Source organism: Vulpes lagopus, chromosome 8, assembly GCF_018345385.1.
Source record: "Vulpes lagopus strain Blue_001 chromosome 8, ASM1834538v1, whole genome shotgun sequence".
Taxonomy (NCBI): Eukaryota; Metazoa; Chordata; class Mammalia; order Carnivora; family Canidae; genus Vulpes; species Vulpes lagopus.
This window is the reverse complement of record NC_054831.1, coordinates 37,273,232-37,294,795: the sequence shown is the minus strand read 5'-3', so window position 1 is coordinate 37,294,795 and position 21,564 is coordinate 37,273,232. Positions and strand designations below refer to the sequence as shown.

The window sequence follows — 21,564 nt, the reverse complement described above, 5'->3', positions numbered from 1 at the left end:
GTTTTCTCATCTATATATAAAAAAAGGTTGACATCACATATTTCATGCAGTGATTGCAAGGATCAACTGAGTTAACACGTATATTCTCTCCATTTTACAAATGGGGAGACTGAGACTCAAAGAGAAAGAATTTGATCAAGGTCACACAGCCAATGAGTGTTAGGCCCAAGATTCAAAACCAAGCAACTAGCCAGTGGTCGATTATACAGCAATACTAAATTCATCCAACAGTGCATTTAAGAGGTCCCCTGGAAATACGCCTCTTAAAACAGAGAAGATTTGTACAGCATCAAGAACTTGCCTAGAAAAAGAGTCACAGCCAAAGTCAGAGACCACCTAGGGAAACAGCATAGGTGCTTAAAAAAAAAAAAAGCCTTAACCTGCTGAACATGAACACTGTGGTCAAGGGTTTGTAAATGCTTTAAATGACATCACAGAAGCACCCAGTTATGTAGAATATGAGCTTTCAAGTCAGGCAGGCTTAGGTTCAAATCCAAGCTTCACAGACACACTAGCCTTAGGATCTTGGCAAGCCCTTCACCTCCCTGAGCTCCAGCGTCCTCACTTATAAAATGGAGAAATATCAATACTTACCCGTAGGCCTGGTGCAGTGATAAAGGAAGCATATGCAAGCACCGGGAATGAAACAGGCATGTGCTAACTGCTAGTCTCTACCAGCAGGAGTGTAACCAAATGGACACTAGGAGTGTGAAAGAGAGGCCATGATTCTCAGCACAAGAATAAAGGCTGTTCTCACCACACATGAGTAAGTTCAAAACTCAAAATGGGCATCTAGGCCTTGCTTCTTATTCTAACACAAATTACTATTCTCTCAGAAATCAAGAATTTCAAACAGAATACTTATGAAATACTTATGAAAGTAATATCTATGAAAGACTACTGGATCTTGTAAGTTAGGAGAATGGGCCTGGCAGGTGCCTATATTTAACTTTTTATTAGGAAAAAGGAAGGTTTACTAAAAAGATCTCCTGCTAGTGCTTTGAATCGTTTATCAAAGCATGTATGTAGGGAAGTCAGGAATTAGGCTTGATATTAGAAGGGGAGGGTGTTAAATTCTAGATCCACTGTACATTTGAAGTTAGTATCAATTTAAAGGCAAAAAGAAGGTACATAAGTATATTCCATATTCTACAATAAAGAGAATATCAGGGAATAGAAGCTACAGAGCTATCTTAACAACCACCAGTACAAAAGCAAGGAATGCTTAGGAAAATTGAAAATGTTTTTAAATGTAGAAATATTTTATGTGAATAGTTTAATTACATAGAAAAAATCAGAAGAAGCAGTTAATTAAAAACTAGAAAGGAAAATTGGTCATGTTTTCCAAAGAAAAAGAGCAGTGGATTTTTTGCTAATTCAGTGGGAGGACAACGGAAATTATGGCTTTCTCCCATCTTAGTTATTTGAATAAAGAAATATTCATATCCCAGTAACAAAGTACTAAGAAGTTTCATGTGCATAAAAAACTACTTAGCTGGAAACATTTTTGAAAATGATTTTCTATTTGGCGTTCTTGGGCATGGCTGTCCCTTGAGTGTGTGAACTTTCTCGAGTGAGAATTCTTAAAGGTGAGAAGGAGCCCCTTCTAGATCCCTGAATCCACTCTAGCCTCAGAGGATTTCTCAAGCTTCTTCATTTTGAAAAATAAGCTCAAAGGTCTTCTCAAAGTCAAGCAAAGCTATCGAGCTGCACTAAAGAACTGCCTCCCAGCATTCACTAACTATCCCGCTATAGCCCAGGGGATTGCCAACTCAAGCTTTAGCATTTCAGATTAGAGCTGTATCACTTTAGGAAGCTTAAAGATAGCCAGGTCCACCTTGCCTGACATCTCTGGTGTTTGATATCTCTCATCGCCTGTCTTCTCCCATATTCTCATCCTTGTTTCAAGCCACCCTGCAGATGTGCCTGGCTTTCCTTCCCAAACACTTCAGACTTTCACCCACTTCCCTCTGTTTTGAATAGCATTTCCCTTTAGATAGTTATCCCTCATTCATCCTTCAAAAGAACACCAGAACATCACACAAGGGAAGCCTTTGCTCATCTGAACTGATGGGTCTTGGCTGGTCGTCCTTCCCATATGTTCCAGAAGCACCTGAAGCATGCCCCTACACAATGCTCAGCACCTGCACTGCATTCTCTCCAGCCGCCTGCCACTCCCACTGCATCAGTGGTTTAGGGGTGTAATCCCTGGACCAGCAACATCGGCTTCACCTGGGAACTTGTTACAAATGCAAATTTTAGGGCCCAATGGAACTCCCAAAATCAGCCCACATAGCATTCATTGTTAGACCGGCTAGTCAAGCAGATGGGATGCCCAGCGAAGGCTGAGAACCACGGTAGGCAGCTTCTGAAGGGCAGGGGCCGTGATTTAGTTATGCTTTACTGCATCCCCAGTACTTAACACCATCTCTAGGACATACTAACAGTTCTATTTAAATGAACAAAAGCATTTTAGTTGAAATAAAAATATACATGACAAAGCATATAACAGGTATTGAGTTTGGGATTTTTTTTAACTTCAAATGTGTGTGGGAAGTGGTAATGAGCCTTAGGAGTCTGTGAGGCCATCGACTCCTCAACCCAGAATTCAGAGATTATCACTCCATTTTCTACTGTTTCAAAGAGTGCAAACATCCCAAATCTAAATCATTCTTTACTCTTACCACTGTTCGTACCTTTCTGGGCATGAGGGTGGCAGGAAGAACTTAGAGAAACAGAGGCCATTCCTAAATGCAGTGGGAATCCTTGAACCCTCATAGCACTGGGAGCATTTCTAACTTCTGTGAGGTCAAGAATTTCCAACCACCTGACCAGGAACCAGAGACTTCCAAATAAGAGGAAGGTCAATAAGTATTTGCCTTATAGGACTTTAAGACTGCTATCAAGGTTAAGGTGTTATCATGAAACACTATAAAGAGACTTCATAATTCTCTTAAAACAAAAACTAAACCAAGGGCTGTAGTTACTGCATCACAGGCATTTTGCAGAGTAAAAGACCATAGAAGCATTTTTAATTGCTGCTTATTAAATGGTTAGCAAGAGAAACTATTGTTAAGTGAGGCTTCAAAAAGTAATTTTTTTCAAAATCACGTTAATCAGCTTCAAATACTGAAGTCATTAGAGTCACTCTCCAAAAATCCTTGTGACCATTAAGAAAGTCCAGGTAAAACAGAGGCTCACTTAAAAAGCTAACTTTATCAGATACAAGACACCCAGATGTCACAAGCATATTTCTTCCACCTTTTCTACTCATCACTATAAACAACCAAAAAAAAAAAACCTCAAATAAAACAAAACAAAAAAACCCTCATCCATCCCCAAGCCCTCCAAACCTCATGTTTCCAGGGACGTGGAGGCAAACCCTTCTCACTACTGTAAAGAGCAGTGACAGCTGGTCATGACAACCAATTTCAGGTTCCACACAGGATGGTTTCCAAGCCTATTTCACCCTTGCTTACATTTCACAGTAATCCTAAACCCAAAACTCTTCCCACCAAAAACATTAGAAGTAAGGTTCTGGGCAGCCTGGGTGGCTCAGTGGTATTAGCGCCGCCTTCAGCCCAGGGCCTGATCCTAGAGATCCAGGATCAAGTCCCTCATCGGGCTCCCTGCATGGAGCCTGGTTCTCCCTCTGCCTGTGTCTCTGCCCCTCTTTCTCTGTGTGTGTCTCTCTCATGAATAAACGAATAAAATCTAAATTAAAAAATAAAGTGAGGTTCTCCAAAGTTAGAAAATCTTTTAAAAACTTGATTTAGATTAGTCTAAGAGAAGACCAGGGAAAAGATTTCTTGGACTGGAATTGGAAACTAGAGAATGCTTTGATATTTCAGAAATATCCATCAAGGAGCAACAAATTTCACAACTGTGAACGGAAACAGTAAGCACTTTCCAGAAGAAGCAGGGAAACCAAGTCAACATGCAGTGGTTCTACCTAAATCTCATGGGAAACTCCACAATGTAAAATTTACATTAGGGATGACCAATGTCTTAACTCGAGCTTTATCTACTGCAGTCAATACTAGCAATTAATTACAAGTACCCAAACCTGTACTTTCTGCAGATCTTTAAAATTAATTTTTACCTCTTTCCACATAATGGTATGCCACATACCATTTCTTAACACTGAAAAAGAAAAAACAATGTACCAGTTAATATTGGTGACAATCAAAATAAATCAGCTTTCCAAAATCTAAAGGCTCCTTTCAAAATTCCACGTATTAATTCCAACATACCATATCTTGAGACATAAAGGCATACCACAGCAGTCCCCAAAATGGAGCCCCAAGCCATGTACCATATATACATTAATGCATACACATAAATATAGGTATATGCATATAAGTTAAATCTAGCTATATTTATCCCAGAAGAAAAATATCACCCTATTGTTAAAAGATTAAATACATACATACAACACAGACCTAAAAATCAATACAATAAAAAATAGAGGTAAGGAGCAATTATAAACCAAGGATGTTAATGCATGGACTTTTTATAGACCTAAAATAGGCCTGAAAATTCCACCTTTTCCAAACTTCTAAAAGACACAAATTCCATCCAAAGCTTCAAAGCCAGGACTCACATTTTGTTGGACTGGTTTGTAATTTTTGCTATTTCTTTAAAATATTTTATAGATCATTTCCCTCAACTTACCTCAATATCATTAGCTACTTATTTAGAATGCCTTAAGTTTTCTAGCAGAAAAAGTGATTCAGCCTGGTGTCTTACCTATCGTTTTCTTTTTGTTCACTGCATTGTCTGCCTTATGCCGCTTCTGTTATGAAAAAAAAAAAAAGTTCTTAGATTCAAAAGTCCCAAATGAATAATTGAAATAGCAACAACAGATCAGGAAAGAAACAGGACTCAAGGAAACGGACTAGCAGCAATGGTAAGGCTGCAAGACTCAGCTTAGAGGTCTGTGACCCAGCAGCCTCACTAATCCACAAACAAATGTAGCAAACATGGATGCAGTCTACACTAGTGTCAACCATGACATTTTGGCTCCAAAAAGGAACAAGCACTCTGAAGTATGAAACTTTTCACTCCTTATTTGTTTAAGATGAGACTAAAAGAATTATTCAGGATAATAAACCCAACAACAACTGAATTCATTTTATTGGTAAAGAATTTTGGACGTAAAGTACCTTTGAATTGCATTCCATTTATTCACCTATTCCCAGAAAAATGTACATATGTGTGTGAGTGTATGTGTGTGCGTAAGAAAGAGAGACACAGGGGTGGGGGAGGGAGAGAGAGAGAGAAAGAGGGAGAGAGAAAGGGTGGAAGGAGGGAGGGGTAGGGAAGAAGAGAAAGACCGTGCAGACAAGACCACAGATAGGAAAAAGGGAAGAAAGCGTGAATATGGTTGTAGCCAATGAACCTGAAGATACACCAAGATAAGTCTGAGGGGAGACAGGACTCATAAAATAACCTCAGGCACAGCCAGCCCAATGCTGTGATACTAGGCAGCAATACCATCCTTTTGCTACCCAAATTAGCAAGCTGTAAAGAAGGATATAAGGAACATCAGTAATAAAAACCAAAGAGGGTTCACAGAGCTAACATTTGAAAACACAGTCTGAACTACTGAAATACTAAGTATTTAAGACACTGTGTGTACATGTCCCTTCCCCTAAAATGCCATCATGAGCCTTGAGAAGTCAGTTAAGCTATTGACCAATTTCTTAACTTCAATGAAAAAAACCAAAGCAACAAATAAGTTACAAGTTATGTTCAATACAATGTTTTTATTATATGAAAGCAAAAACTTACAAAATCTTCCACAATCTCTTTGATGCCTGCAATTGTTAAAATAATGATCAATGGCACCAGGGTGGTATATCTTCCTGTTGGAGATACATCTGGAATTTGCTGTAAGACAAGAGACCAAAAGAGGGAAGTTGACAAATTAAAATTTTTCAATCAAAATCCTCCCTACAAAAAAATATATGACACCACTCACTTTTTGGAAATTCTGTTACATTTCTGTTATACCAAAGTAATTATCTTCTTTTTAAAAACTAGCTACACATTTTACATATCTTAAAATTTTTATCTAACATTGTATATCTGTTTAGAACTGAAAAGGGGTTAAAATTATGACCATATGGTAATTTTTCAATGCCTCTTTTAGTAACTGCAATTATCCTTATGGCAAGATCTAAAGAAGTCAGCCTTTATGCAGAGATCATGTCTGTGCATGAAAACGATGTTTGGATGAGGGGACAAATTACATTTAAGTATTATGACGCTTTTTCAGTTAAGTGACCTTTTAGCAAAATCTCATTTTGCATGTAATTAACCTTATGAATTTTAAATAACTTCTTTAAAAACATTACCTGTAATAAGGCAATGAAGAGGAAGAAGGCATTAGCAGCTCTTCTAATCTGCTCATACAAGAATCGAGGTAGAAACGTCAACACACTGTACTTGGCCGTACTAGAAGTATAAAGAAAAATACTACTATCAGCTACAGATGTAAATTCTTAAAAGAAAATGAAAAGTTTCAAGAGTTTTACAAGTGGTTTTAAGAATAAAATATTTCAGAATCATGACAAGAAAATTGCTATGCTGGCCCTGTCCCTCAAAGATTTAGTAAAAGGATACACCTGACAAGAAAATCTTCTAAGTTTTCAAACTTAGATATATTTACTATTCACACAGTATAAGCAGAGAGATTTACCCACCTTCCAGGAGCTACAGTACGCATATCAAGAATATTTGTTAGGGTGCCTGGGTGGCTCAGTCGGTTGAGCGTCCAACTCTTCTTTTGGCTCGATCATGATCTCATGGGTTGTGAGATCAAGCCCCATGTGGGGCTTTGTGATCAGCAGGAGCCTAATTGAGATTTTTTTCTCTCTCCTTCTCCCTCTGCCCCTCCCCCTGTACCTGCTCTCTTTATCTCGCTAAAATAAATAAATAAATAAATAAATAAATAAATAAATAAATAAATAAATAAATAAATCTTTTTAAAAAAAGAATATTTGTTAAAGGAAGATATGCTTCAAGAATCCCAAAACAGAAAGAGGTACACATTCCAAATATAGCAAAAGACACGAACACTGAAACAGAGTGAGATAGAAACACCAATTGAGTGATTCACACAAGCAAGTAGAATTATTCTAGGGTTTGTGATGCGTAACAATTCTTAATATAGGGAACCCTGGGTGGCGCAGTGGTTTAGCGCCTGCCTTTGCCCCAGGGCGTGATCCTGGAGACCGGGGATCGAGTCCCACATCGGGCTCCCTGCATGGAGCCTGCTTCTCTCGCTGCCTATGTCTCTGCCTCTCTCTCTCTCTGTGTGTGTGTGTGTGACTATCATAAATAAATAAAAATTTTAAAAAACAATTCTTAATATAAAGCCACTGATTCAATATAGCAAGTCAACTCCATAAAGGATACCCTGGGTCTCAGGCATATGTATAACAGGTCAATGTGACCCTCCAGATACCTATCAGGGGCGTTTTTTTGTTCATCCACACCCGAATAAACTCTATTCCTATCACACCCTTTGCTCATGCTTGTTTGGAATTTTCTTCCAGTCTTATTGAGAAATAATTGACATACATCGCTGCATAATTTCAGGTGTACAGCAGGATGATCTGATTTACATAACTGTGAAATGATTACCACAGCAGGTTCAGCTAATATCCACCTTCTCACATGGGTACAAAAAAAAGGAGGGGGGAAATTTAACTTTCATATATATCATACAGTAGGGGCAGCTACTGCATCATATTGTATATTACATTCCTTGTACGTATTTATCTTACAACTCAAAGCTGTACTTTGTATCACCTTCCCACCCCCCACCCCACCTTCCACTTCTGGGAATCATAAGTCTTATCTTTTTCTACGAGTTTGGGTTTGTTTTGTTTTGTTTCTTTAGATTCCATGTGTGAGACAGGTCTTTCCATTCTGATTTCCTTAGTATGTCTTCAAGGTCTGCCCATGTTGAAAATGATAGGATTCCCTCATCTTCTATGGCTGAGTATTATTCCACTTCATGAATATATTACAACCTCTCCAATCCATCAATGGACACTTAGGCCGTTTCCATGTCTTGGCTATTGTAAACAATACTGCTATGAATGTGGTGGTGGAGATATCTTTTTAAGTTTGCGTTTTCATTTCCTTTGAATATATTCCCAAAAATTGAACCGCTAAATCATAGGGTAGTTCTATGTAATTTTTTGAGGAAACTGCTTACTGTTTCCCATAGTGGCTGTACCAGTTTACAGTCCCACAGGGTTCCCTTTTCTCTACATCAATGCCAGCATTTGTTATCTCTTATCTTTTTGATGATGACTACCTCAACTGGTGTGATGTGATAGATCCTACAGTTTTAATTTGTATTTCTCTAATGACTAATGATGCTGGGCATCTTTTCATTTGCCTCTTGACTTTTCATATATCTTCTTTGGACAAATGTCTATGCAAGTACTTTGCCCATTTTTTAAATACATTGTTGTTTTTGCCATTGAGCTGTATGAGTTCTTTATATATATTACATATTAGCTCTCTATCAGATATATGGTTTGCAGATACTTTTTCCCATTCCAAAGGTTTTCTTTTCATTTTATTGATGGTTTCTTTTGCTGGGCAGAAGCTTTCTAGTTGTATGTAGTCCCACTTTTTATTTTGTTGCTCATGCTTTAGATGTCACATCCAAAAAATCATCACCAAAACCCATTCAAGGAGCTTTGTTCCTATGTTTTTTCCTAAGAGTCTCATGGCTTTGAGTCCTCTTAGTCTTTAATCTACTTCAAATTAATTTTTGTAAATGGTGTAAAATAAGGATCCAGTTTCATGCTTTTACACGTGAAAATCCAATTATCCCAGCACCATTTATTGAAGAGACTGTCTTTCTCCCTTGAGGATTCTTGGCTCCCTCTCCAAGTATCAGGGGACCATATAAGCTTGGGTTTATTTCTGGGCTCTTGATTCTGTTTTGTTGGCCTATTTGTCTGTTTTTTTTTTTTTTATGCCAATACCATACTGTTGTGATGACTATGGCTTTATAGTATTTGAAATCAGGAAGTGTAATACCTCCCACTTTGTTCTTCTTTCTCAGAATTTCTTTAGCTATTTGGGGTCTTTAGTGGTTCCACATAATTTTAGCAGTGTTTTTTCTACCTCTGTAAAAAAATGCTGTTAGAATCTTGATAGAGCTTATGTTGAATTATAGATGTTCACATTTTTGCTTGGGGACATCCTCTCTCATCTACATGGTCTCTCCATAACTAAACTGCCCTTCCCATTTTACTCTCCCATTCAAACATATCTTCCATTAAGTTTGATAAAATCACAAAGACTCTTCTTCCTCTAAGTCCACAGGGTGGTGTTTACGACCAGACATTAACTGGTCTCTGCTTTGTTTTGTATTTTATTTATCTATCCCCAGAATAGATTCTGGGAACATTAAGAATGCTTACTTCGACTTTGTATGTTCCCACCACACAGCAGATAATCAATGAACAATGAAATAATCCAAAGGCATAAACTGAGAATCTGAAGGGGCAAAACAAACCATTCGTCTTTTGGCTGCTCAAAGATTTATCCATAAAAATACCTGCTTGACTCCTAGCTTGCCTTCTGAGGACGTGATTCTGAGCCAAGCCTTAACTGAAATAGATGGTAGCAAGATTACCTAGCAGGTTTCAAATACACAACAAATTAGAAGCACCAAAATAGAAGAGCAAAGGGTCTTCTTTTGCTTAAGGTATTAAATATATATATTAAAAAATATATTAAAACCACTGTTAAGACAGTTTAAACTTAAAGATTCTGACACTTGAAAGGATATCACTAACTAGCTAGAAAATGTGCTTGCATGGAGCCCCAAATCACTTAGAAAGCCTTTGGGGTATAAGATGTCACTATAAAAAATTTTTTAAAGATTTTATTTATTTATTCATGAGAGACACACAGAGGGAAAGGCAGAGACACAGGCAGAGGGAGAAGCAGGCTTCCTGTAGGGAGCCCAATGAGGGACTCAATCCCAGGACCCCAGGATCATGACCTGACCTGAAGGTAGATGCTCAACCACTGAGCCCTCCAGGCGTCCCAACACTGTAAAATTTTGCCAGACAGAAGAAACTGGCTCAAATCAAGCTTATTAAAGTGTAGGGAAAATATATCAAATTCATGTACATAATAAGCTCATGGTACAAAGTTCTATGCATTCCTTTATGGTGTACTGACCATTGAAATAAAGCAAACAACATTTATCATAAAGAAAACATGAAAATTCACACACTCTAAGACTAGAAAGCATTTTATATGGCAGTTTGACTATAATATTTGAACCCTACATTCCATCTGTACAAAACAGACATGCACACATACAGTTGGCACATGACCCCATCTATGTGCAAACATTTCTCACTTGAGTAAAGTACTAAGTGTGCTTAAGTGTGTTTAATGGGACCCACATGTCTCTGAAATGCCATAAAATTAAAGGTTTGGAGTAGAAAGAGATCCCATTTATGTGAGAAAACCAAAGATGGGGAAGGAAAGCATACTAACTTTTATTCTAGTTGAAATAGAAAAATGAGTCTAAAATATTTTCAAACTGAAATAGAATGAGCATCATCAATAATTTAGAGAAACTGGCATTCATCCAAGAGATGGCTACTGTATAGTAAAATAATAATCTTGATATACAACCTGATGTGTCCTGTTTAAAACACACAAAACTACAATCAGCTAAAGGCAGCACCCATCATTCTACCAGAAGAGTTTAGGATAGTGCTTCTCAAACTTAAAGATGCATACAAGTCACCTGGGGATCTTGTTAAAATTTATTAGAGTTCTTCAGATAAACAGGACCAACAAGAATGTATACAGAGAGAGAGAGAGAGAGAGAGAGAGAGAGAGAGAGAGATTTTAAGGAGTTGGTTTACACTATTATGGAGGCCTGACAAGTATAAAATCTTCAGGGTGGGCTGGCAGACTGGAGACCCATGGGAAGATCTAGTGTTGCCTTTCATATGTCAGCAAAGCTGCCTGATGACAGAATTCCTTCTTGTCTAGGATGGTCAGACTTTGTTCTATTCAGGCTTTTCAACTGACTGGATGAGGTCCGCCCACATCAGAGGGTCACCTGCTGCATTCAAGGTCTACCAATTTAAATGTTAATCTCATTCAAAAACACCTTCCCAGAAACATCTACAATAATGTTTGACCAACATCCAGGCACCATGACCAGTCAAGTTGCATATGAAATTAGCCATTAAATGTATATTCAGGCCCATTCTGAGTGGGCCTGAGATTTTTATTAGATTTCTAAAAAGTTCCAAGTGAAGCCAATGCTGCTGGCCCAAGGTCCACACTCTGACCATCCTTGAACAGGTAAATCTGTCCAAATCTCCTATTTGAAGTCAATCCAGCTGAACACTATTAAGACATAAAAGGATAAGAGCCATTTACCATCCACTGTATCAGGGGAAAGAAATATTCACAGAAAATGAGTCACCCTCAAAAGATTCCCACTCAAACCACATATGTCAGCAAGCCTGCCGGCATGGCTGTTAACAACAGGCTCTGGACAGGCTCTGGGTGCAAGCAGTCCTTGGTATTTAGCACATCTTAGAGCCTGGGAAAGGGGAACAAATGACCAGGAGAAAACAAGCATTTCCTGTGGTTCACTCAGGTTCCCTCTAAACATGTTAGACCAGTGTTTCCTGAAATTGAGTGACATGAGGAATGGCCAGGGGTTTGTCAAAATCCACCCATCCTGCCTTCAACAGATATTTACTGAGCCTCATCTATGTACTAGGCACTGTGCCAGACACTGCAGAGAACCAACCAGTCAAAAATATATATCCTCAAGGGAATTACATTCTAGAGGAAAAATAGGTTTGGAAAAAATATACTAGAGGATAGATGTGATAAATAGTGTGGAAGAAAATCAATCAGAGAAGGAAGATACAGAGGGGTCCAGGGGTGGGGGTATGGGGCTGGGGGAAGGAGCACAATTCTCAATGGCATGATCAGGGAATGTTCCACTGAGAAGGTGATGGGTGTGCTAAGAAGTGAAGGAGGTGAATCATCAGGAACCTCCATGTGGGGACACAGGGGAAGAGCATCACAGAGTAAGAGAACCGTAAAGTGCGCAGTGGGAGAGCTTGAGTTGTTCCTTCTGTGGGAGGGACAGGAAAGGGACAATGTGGATGGAGCTATGTGGAGAAGTATGAAGAGACCAGCATGGTCACATGCTGGCCATTTCTTCTCAGGAACAAGAAGCCTCCAGATTCTAAGAAGACAAAACCTGACAACAGCAGCAACCAGTAAACTCTCTCCTCTGGGGAACTTGGCTCAGCAGGGGTGGAACTCAGTTATATGTATGGTAGGCATGCTCCTCTTGGATACTCTAAAGATCTGGTGAATATGGGAAACAATCTATGTAGAAAATAGGGACTGGCAAAAATGTGGGTCTGGGGCTCCGCCTGCTACAAATCACGAAACAATGTGGAAGTCTGATCTCCAGGATGCAGCACAAAGCAAGAACCCAGACATGATGCTTGTGCTGGACTTTCTTGCAGTGAGAAAAACTGAAGTTGACAAGTGTTCTCCAAAGGCAAACCTAAAATTCAGTAACTGCTCAAAGTGTAACCTCCCCCTAAAACAAACCTCCCGTAACCTAGAACTTAAACTAGCTTAACATCATCTTTGAAATGTAAGCGGAAAATCCACCTGACGTATACATATAGCCAAAAAGCAAGCATTGTTTTTATTCTCCTACATTACACAAGCAAATACTTTTCTTGCATGCCCAATGCACAGTAAGTGTTCAATACTGACTGAAAGAATCAAGGGCTCTTTTTTTTTTTTTTTTTTAATTTTATTTATTTATGATAGGCACACAGTGAGAGAGAGAGAAGCAGAGACATAGGCAGAGGGAGAAGCAGGCTCCATGCACGGGGAGCCCGACGTGGGATTCGATCCCGGGTCTCCAGGATCGCGCCCTGGGCCAAAGGCAGGCGCCAAACCTCTGCGCCACCCAGGGATCCCATCAAGGGCTCTTTTAAATAACTCTCCATGGAAGGCGGACTATGAGCTAAGCCAGTCCTCCATGATCATATTCTGGAAATTTCCATTCCACTCAGGCCCCGTAAGATGCCATCCACCTTTCTCCTCTCAAAGTATTCACTCAGCAAGGAGTTCTGGGTTATTGCAGCAGAAGACAAGAAAACACAGCGTCCTAAGAAGGTTGGTCATGTCTGCATAAACAGCTTCATACATTTATCACTTAGTGTATTAAACTAATTCACAGCAAAGAGCAAGAGTGAGTGAGACACTAAATGCAAAGGCCAGCAGAGCCCCAGCCACGCCTGCTGACAATGGACATCAGTGAACACCTGGGAGTCACCCAGGAGGACGTGCCAATGGACAGCAAAGCCTGTGGCCCTCCCTGTCTATCTAGCATGGACTCCCAAATTATATTCTGGAAATCCTCTCCAATATAGAAATTCCTGCTGATAAAAAGGGATACGACCACTTCGCTAGAAATTTTCACTTTGTTTGCCTGAACTACTGCAATTTAACCAGTTGCAAATAAAGATTAAGAAGCTCATTTGAAAACAATGATACTTCTATTTTCAACACTTTTCCTACTTCTTAGTCTATAGCTGGTGAAAAATACTGCCTTATCTAATAGCCTATTCCCAGAATGTAATAATTGGACCAGACCAGTGCTATTAGTAATATACTTCTTTATAGCATTTTATTATAGCTTACACAGACTTTTTTAGCATATTCTTTATAATACACATCCAATGAGAAAAAACAAGCTGAGTTCTAATCAATCAACTTATAAATACACCTGTGAACATAACTGCATCAATTAAAGATTCTCTATAATTCCTACTAAATAGTGAGTGTCCTGTTCCTATCATATTTTCCAATCTGTTCTATTACAGATAATGTATTATTCAATAAATACCCTGGACATCAAGCATTTATTTCAATACTTTCATGGAAATGAGGACAGAGGGACACCTGGGTGGCTCATCGATTGTGCACCTGCCTTCAGCTCAGGTCGTGTTCCCAAGATCCGGGATCAAGTCCTGCACCAGGCTCCCTGTGGGGAGCCTGCTTCTCCCTCTGCCTATGTTTCTGCCTGTCTCTCTCTGTCTCTCATGAATAAATAAATGAAATCATTAAAAAAAATGCAGACAAGGAATAAGAGAATAAAGATACAATAACATTTTGAGTGCAAGGCATGCTGCCAGGGAAATCTTCCATCATGCATAACTCTTAGATAAGAAGTTCCAAAATGCAAGACATTGGACTTTTATAGCTACTATCTTTAAATATGGCACCACTGAAAAGCAGATTTTGTTCAATTGCTTTATTAAGAAAACTTGTGAATTCAAGGATATAAAATCAAATGAAAATGAGTTGTGAGACTCTCATTCAAAATAAGCAAAAAGGACCATTTTCGATGAGATTCTATCTTCAATAAAAAGAAACAATATTATGAAAATGCCTGGGCTAAAGGCAAACAGGTATAAGAGTCACAAATGGGGGATCCCTGGGTGGCGCAGCGGTTTAGCGCCTGCCTTTGGCCCAGGGCGCGATCCTGGAGACCCGGGATCGAATCCCACATCGGGCTCCCAGTGCATGGAGCCTGCTTCTCCCTCTGCCTATGTCTCTGCCTCTCTCTCTCTCTCTCTCTCTTTCTCTGTGTGACTATCATAAATAAATAAAAATTAAAAAAAAGATTCTCTCTCTCCTTATATTAAATAAATAAATACATATATTTAAAAAAAAAAAAAAAGAGTCACAAATGAAGCCCAATCCTGCTACTGCCCCCAGAAGAAGCAAAACAGGTCAAAATCTATATAATATATTCATTCCGTACACAGGAAGTAAACCCAATCAAAAGGAAAGTTTAAGGCTGTCCTGGAGGCTAACAGACTACAAGTCAAACAAAGTGTGACAGGACTCTGAAATAGAGACATCAAAGTAGAAGTGCCTACATCCTGCTCATGCTCCACAGTGGCTGCTGCTCTTATACAGCTGGTTGCAAGCAGAGGTTGAAACTAGTCAAAAAAAACCTCACTTCCCAAGCAGGCAGAGCCTGATGATGAACTCCACTGATGAACCAGATCTACATGGGAGGCTAGCCAAAGCAGACAAACTGGGAAACTAGCAGGAGGTACAGAGTTCTCTACTGTTAAATGCACAGAAATTCCATTCAGGTCTGGATATAAAGCAAAATCTGTGAGTCCCGTGTGCTATATAGAGTCCAAGGAGTTTATAGATATCAAAACCCAAGATAAGCAGTGTCATTTTTATAATCACATGTAATTGCCAAGCTTTATTCAAATGTTTAATTTAATTTTTAAAAGATTTTATTTATTTGAGACAGGGAGCACAAATGGTAAGGAAAGTCAGAGGGAGAGGGAGAAGCAGACTCCCCACTGAGCAGGGAGCCCAAATGTGAGGCTCAATCTGAGGATCCTGAGATCATGACCTGAGCTAAAGCAAACATTTAACTGACTGAGCCACCCAGGCACCCCCAAGTTTTTAATTTATTTTTTACCAGTTTTTATTCTTTTTTAAATAAATTTTACTTAAATTCAATTTGCCAACATATAGTGTAACACCTAGTGCTCTTCCCATCAAGTGTCCTCCTTAGTGCCCATCACCCAGTCACCCCATCTTCCCCCCCTCCTCCCCTTCTGCAACTCTTTGTTTCCCAGAGTTAGGAATCTCTCATGGTTTGTCTTCCTCTTAATTTTTCCCCACTCAGTCCCCCCTTCCCTTATGGTCCTTTTCACTATTTCTTATATTCCATGTATAAGTGAGACCATATGATGATTGTCCTTCTCTGATTGACTTACTTCATTCAGCATAATATCCTCCAGTTCTATCCATGTCGAAGCAAATGGTGGGTATTTATTCTTTCTGATGGCTGAGTAATATTCCATTATATATAATATATATATAGTAATATATATGTAATATAATATATATATATGTAATATATATATTACATCTTTATCCATTCATCTGCCAAAGGACTCCTTCCACAGTTTGGCTATTGTGGACATTGCTGCTATGAACATTGGGGTGCAGGTGTCCCATCATTTCACTACATCTGTATCTTTAGAGTAGTAGTAGTGCAATTGCTGGGTCATAGGGTAACTCTATCTTTAACTTACTGAGGAACCTCCACAGTTTTCCAGAGTGGCTGCACTGGCTTTCATTCCCACCAACAGTGCAAGACAGTTCCCCTTTCTCCACATCCTCACCAACACAAATTTTTAAAATTCAAGTTTTTCTGCTAGGTTTTCTGCCCGTTCCCATATGCATGAGGAACTAAGCATATAGCTTAAATTTTCATAAAGTGAACATAAAGTGAAAGATTTCGTATAGAGACATGTAGTTGTCTACTTGGAATTTCACATAGAGACATGAGGAAGATAAGACTTTATGCATGGGGCTCTAATAGCAATAGAGGCCCAACCTAAAAAGTACCTGGCTTCGGACCCACAATTGTAAGATGGACACACACATTTATCTTCTTCATCCACTCAGGGACTATAAATTAGTAGAAAGTAATATAAAAATATACAATCACGGTTTTATAAACAAGGAATGGAATCATCAGCAAAGGAGATTTTCCCCCCTAAAATAGTTACCGTTCTGCTTTTGGCAAGATAGTTGAGCACATGCCCCTAAGACACCCTCTGAACAGGACCTGCAGTGAGAGGAAATCTCCAGAGGGGACTCCCACTTCCTCACTTGGGGAAAGGCTGAGAGAAGAATAGAGTCTAAATTCAGAACAGAAAGACAATGCCATTCTGAAGAGATAAGTCAATCCATTTTTTAATCCAGAGTAATTCAGTACAAGTAAGAGCATCTCTGCAATTGTCAGGATTCTCCAGAGAACCAGAACTAACAGAATGTATATGTAAAGAGACAGTAAGATTATAAATTGTTCAAACAATTATAGATTTTGACAAGTCCCAAGATCCGCAGTCAGCGAGCTGGAGACCCGGTAGTGTAGTTCCAGACCAAAGTCAGGAGAAAGGACACTGTCCCAGTTCAAAGGCTGTGAGGGCAGGTTCCCTCTCACTTAGCCTTTTTTTCTTATGTAGGTCTTCAACTGACTAGATGAAGCCGACCCACACTGCTTTACTCTATGATTCAAATGTTAATATAATCCAAAATCATCTTCACAGAAACCCCCAGAATAATATTTGACCAAATACCTGGGCATTCCGTGGCATATACATAAAATAAGCAATCGTCATCACTTAGCAGGCAGGGCAGAGGTAGGCATACCCCGGTGTGTCAGAGGGGCCTGTGGACAGGAAGAGAGAGGCATTCGCCTACAAAACAGAGGTGGCTCAGGAGGTGGAAACACCAACAATCGATAAAGAATGGAGGCCAGGAGGGAATACAAGGTGAGCCAAGCCAGGAAATCAAGGTTAAGAATCTGGGGAAAATTCAGGAGATAAACTATGAAGGGCTAAAAGCAAAGGCATAAGAAAAGCAGCACTGTTCTTCTCTCATAAGCCCCCCTTCTTCTGGCTGCACAGAAACTTCACATGGCCAAACTTTCTACACTCGTGGCCAGAGAGCCAAAAATCATGCCCTGGGCAAATGCTGAAACCTCACAGGAAGACAGGAAAAAAATCCTCCCCATACTGACATTCAAAGTCCTTCACCTAAAGTCGAACTTGCTATCTGACCCATGCTCAGAGAGCTCCCTTTGGTCTTCTATGCTCTGTGGAAAACTATCAGATAAGTGCAGAAAGTTCTCATAATGAAAAAGAGATTCAAAAATGAAAACAGGGAAAAAAGAAGAGGAAACACAATGCATCAAACTTTAAAAATAACATTTCCTAAAATGCTCACATCTTCAGAGTTATCAGGGGTTACTACATTCATACAAAACCAGGATGAGATGCTATTTTTAAAATATAAAAGAATAAAAGAGCTATTAGGAGTTAGAAGTGTGATAGCCTCAGATAATCCAACCATAGAAGTGAAAAATAAAATAAAAAATAAAATAAACCTCCCCAAAAAAGTAGAACAAAAAAAAACAAGATGAAAAATGAAGACCTAATAATATTGATATGAAAGTCAATATCCAACCATTAAGAGCTCTACAAAAGTCAGAGAAAGAAAACATTTTTTAAAAACATACAAGAAAACTCCTCAGATTTTTTTTCTGACTGAAAAGTTTCCCCAAGAACATAAAACAACAGACTTATACCAAGATCTGAAATTACAGAATACCAAATATTTCTTTAAAAAAACACAAGATTGTAAAAAGAACTTCTTTATAAAGGGGGAAAATATCATGTTGAACTTAACAAACAGTATATTTCTATACCTAGCCAAACTATCAGATCCTTAAATTTAATTTTCATGTAAGCTTTCTTAGGAAACTGCTTACTGCAAGATGGGTTTCAACAATACTAGAGATTAATCAATAAATAAAACACACTCTCACATGGTATCCAAAAAAACAGGAATTCAACTCAACAAAAGAATAAGACAGTTCTAGCATGATAGCTTTGCAACACATCCACACAATAGCCACTTTACCTGGGAAGGATGTCTCCAGGGGAAAAAAAGTAGAACTGACACACTCTTTTGAGAGCTTCTTTTCATATATATATAGAGATAGAGATTATATAATAGACAGTGATCTGAGAGGAGAAACAAGGATATGTGAAAAAGTGTTCTATTAGAAAAATGAAGCAGAAAAAGCACATTCTACCAGGAAAGAAACAAACACGATATACCATGTCACTACTTGGCACCAAAGCCCAGAAGTTAAATCTTCACCTTTAGAATTCATTTCTAAACCTCATTTAGAAATATGGTGGAAACCATAAAAGAATTAAAAACAGAATGAGTTCCAAGTGGTTGCTTTTGGCAGAACAGAACCAGAATGGCAGCAATGGGGAGGGAGGCTACAGCTCTTTCACACTATTTCAACCTTTAACAACTTACATGTATTGCTTTACTAACAACTAAATATTTTAAATAAAAATTAGTAGCATCTAGATGTAACTGCCAAGCGACCATTAGTTCTTTTGTTTTTAGCTAATTTCAGGAATGGCACACATAAGGAGCTGTTTATTTAGAACATGAAATTAGGCATAAGCCTCAATTTATTTTTACAGTGCTTCCTGCCACAAATGTTGTAGTAACCACCCATATCTGATATTAATCCCTACGGTCATTTTCTTCTGCCAGCCATAGCAAGGCCCTACGATAAGGCAGGAAATTCTAATCCATCCTACTTGGATCTAACAAGAAACAAACATCAGTGTGACACTCAGAGTATAACCTTTCTACACAGTTGTTCCTTTGGAAAGAGCAGTCTGGCTTTCAGCACACAAGTCTTTACCCTGCAACTCAGCCCACCAGAAAAATGAGAGTAAAGTTCCTCCCCACATTAAATAGGAATCACTTTATGGTGAAGACTATTCGCTTTTTAAGCTCTCCTGCCTCCTTTAGTCCCCTGCCAAATTCCTACAACATCTTTCTTTCCTCTTTTCATCAAACCACACACTTCTAACCACTTCTAAGCCAACAGCCCAAGGGGTCATCTTCTCCAGCAAGCTTTTCCCTGATCATGTCTACCCAATGCACGATCTGTAATACATGTGCTTCAACACTCAGTGTGTGTGCATGAGAAAGAGAGAGAAAGCAGGAGCAGGGGCGGGAAGAGAAAGCCATTTCTTCTCCTCTTACACAAGCACACAGAGCTCTGGAGGGTCCCATCAAATATTTATTCTCTTAAACACTTCAATGGGCCTGGCAGGCAGAGCTCACAGCACACCTAGACTGGCAGCATGGTGCCCCCTGCTGGCCAGGCCTCATAGCAATGTTTTTTGCAATGAAAACCACTGGAGCTGCACCTCGGGGCCAGAGAAAAATCAAGTCCCTTGGCAATTTTCCAAGGCAAACCGTCAGAGAAGCAATGATTAAGGAAGAATATTAAAGCTGTATTTCATTCTTAATAATTGGTCCTTGGGATCCCTGGGTGGCCCAGCGGTTTGGCGCCTGCCTTTGGCCCAGGGCGCGATCCTGGAGACCTGGGATCAAGTCCCACATCGGGCTCCCAGTGCATGGAGCCTGCTTCTCCCTCTGCCTGTGTCTCTGCCTCTCTCTCTCTCTCTCTCTCTCTCTCTCTCTCTCTCTCTCTGTGACTATCATAAATAAATTTTAAAAAATTTTTTAAAAAATTGGTCCTCGTATAATTGTGGACATGTAATATAAAAATACAACATATATAGGGGCGCCTGGGTAGCCCAGCGGGTTGAGCAGCTGGCTCTGGGTTTTGGCTCAGGCTATTGATCTCAGGGTCATGGAATCCAGCCCCGAGCCTGCTGGAGATTCTCTCCCTCTGCCCCTGCTCCCTACTCAAAAAAATAAATAAATCTTAAAACACACACACACACACACAATGCACTGTAGTTATTCCTAAGTAATCCTGAAACGTTTTTCATCTTTTCATTAGTTTACTCATTATATATCCACAGTTAGATCCAGACTTTGGGAGGCCTGGTTGTAATCTGTATACAATATGTATACAATTTAGGGATCTCACTTTAAGAAAAATACGGAATGACAAAAAACAAGTAGAATATTTAGAATGAGGGAGGGCAGCCCGGGTGGCTCAGCAGTTTAGTGCCGCCTTCAGCCCAGGGTGTGATCCTGGAGACCTGGGATCGAGTCCCATGTTAGGCTCCCTGCATGGAATCTGCTTCTCCCTCTGCCTGTATCTCTGTCTCTGTCTCTCTCTCGCTCTCTCTCTCATAAATTAAAAAAAAAAAAAAAAGAATATTTAGAATGAGTGGAAAATCACAACATAATTCATAAAACCTGAAATATACTATATTGCAACGTCCAGAAAACACAGTACTTTTATTATCTGTCTGGCATTCTATAATACTTTTTGCTTGTATTTCTTTTATTTCTTTTGGCTCAGATAATTCCTTACAGGACAATTTTGAAATAGTTTTTGTAGAAAGATAATTCATTCTTTCCTCTATGGCTTAGAAGTTATTTTTCACTGATCTTTTGATAATGTTTCTTTCTATTCACTATTCATGAATAATAGTAATATCGCAAAATGTGTATGATTGTTGTCAAATTCAAAGAAACTTCTATCAAACTTATTTTGCGAATTAAATTTAAAATCTGGAAGCCATATATACAGACCAGCTTCTGGCCCTGTACATTTCAAACACTGTTCCTGCAATATGACCCACACACTTTTGTGTAATTTGATACTTCTAACTTTACACTGTCCTCCCACAACCCCAGGTGAGGTGGTGGCAGTAGGAACACTTCTGATACTTCTCCTATGCTGGGACAGTTGATAATTCATTCACAAAAGTGACTGCACACCACATAAATGTATCTCTAAACCCACACAAAATGTTATTTCCTACTTTTCCTTACCCAGATCCCTACAATGCCACTCCAATGCCATCTAACAAAAGAAGTGTCATAAAGGGTGATGTCCAAATAAAAAGAGATAGTGGTCTTACCTGATCAGAG

The 21,564-nt window shown here is 39.1% G+C and overlaps 1 protein-coding gene across 1 annotated transcript in view; it reads right to left on the bottom strand.

Annotated features, from left to right (window-relative positions):
* The window catches only part of LOC121496476 (phospholipid-transporting ATPase IB-like), a 593,036-nt gene that overhangs the window by 439,133 nt on the left and 132,339 nt on the right, over nucleotides 1-21,564 (bottom strand). The window contains exons 3-6 of the mRNA XM_041764812.1: nucleotides 6,360-6,459; nucleotides 5,794-5,892; nucleotides 4,750-4,795; nucleotides 4,103-4,143 (exon numbers count right to left, since the gene is read on the bottom strand). Of these exons, the coding sequence (XP_041620746.1) occupies nucleotides 4,103-4,143; nucleotides 4,750-4,795; nucleotides 5,794-5,892; nucleotides 6,360-6,459 (286 nt within the window). The remainder of the gene's footprint in view (nucleotides 1-4,102; nucleotides 4,144-4,749; nucleotides 4,796-5,793; nucleotides 5,893-6,359; nucleotides 6,460-21,564) is intronic.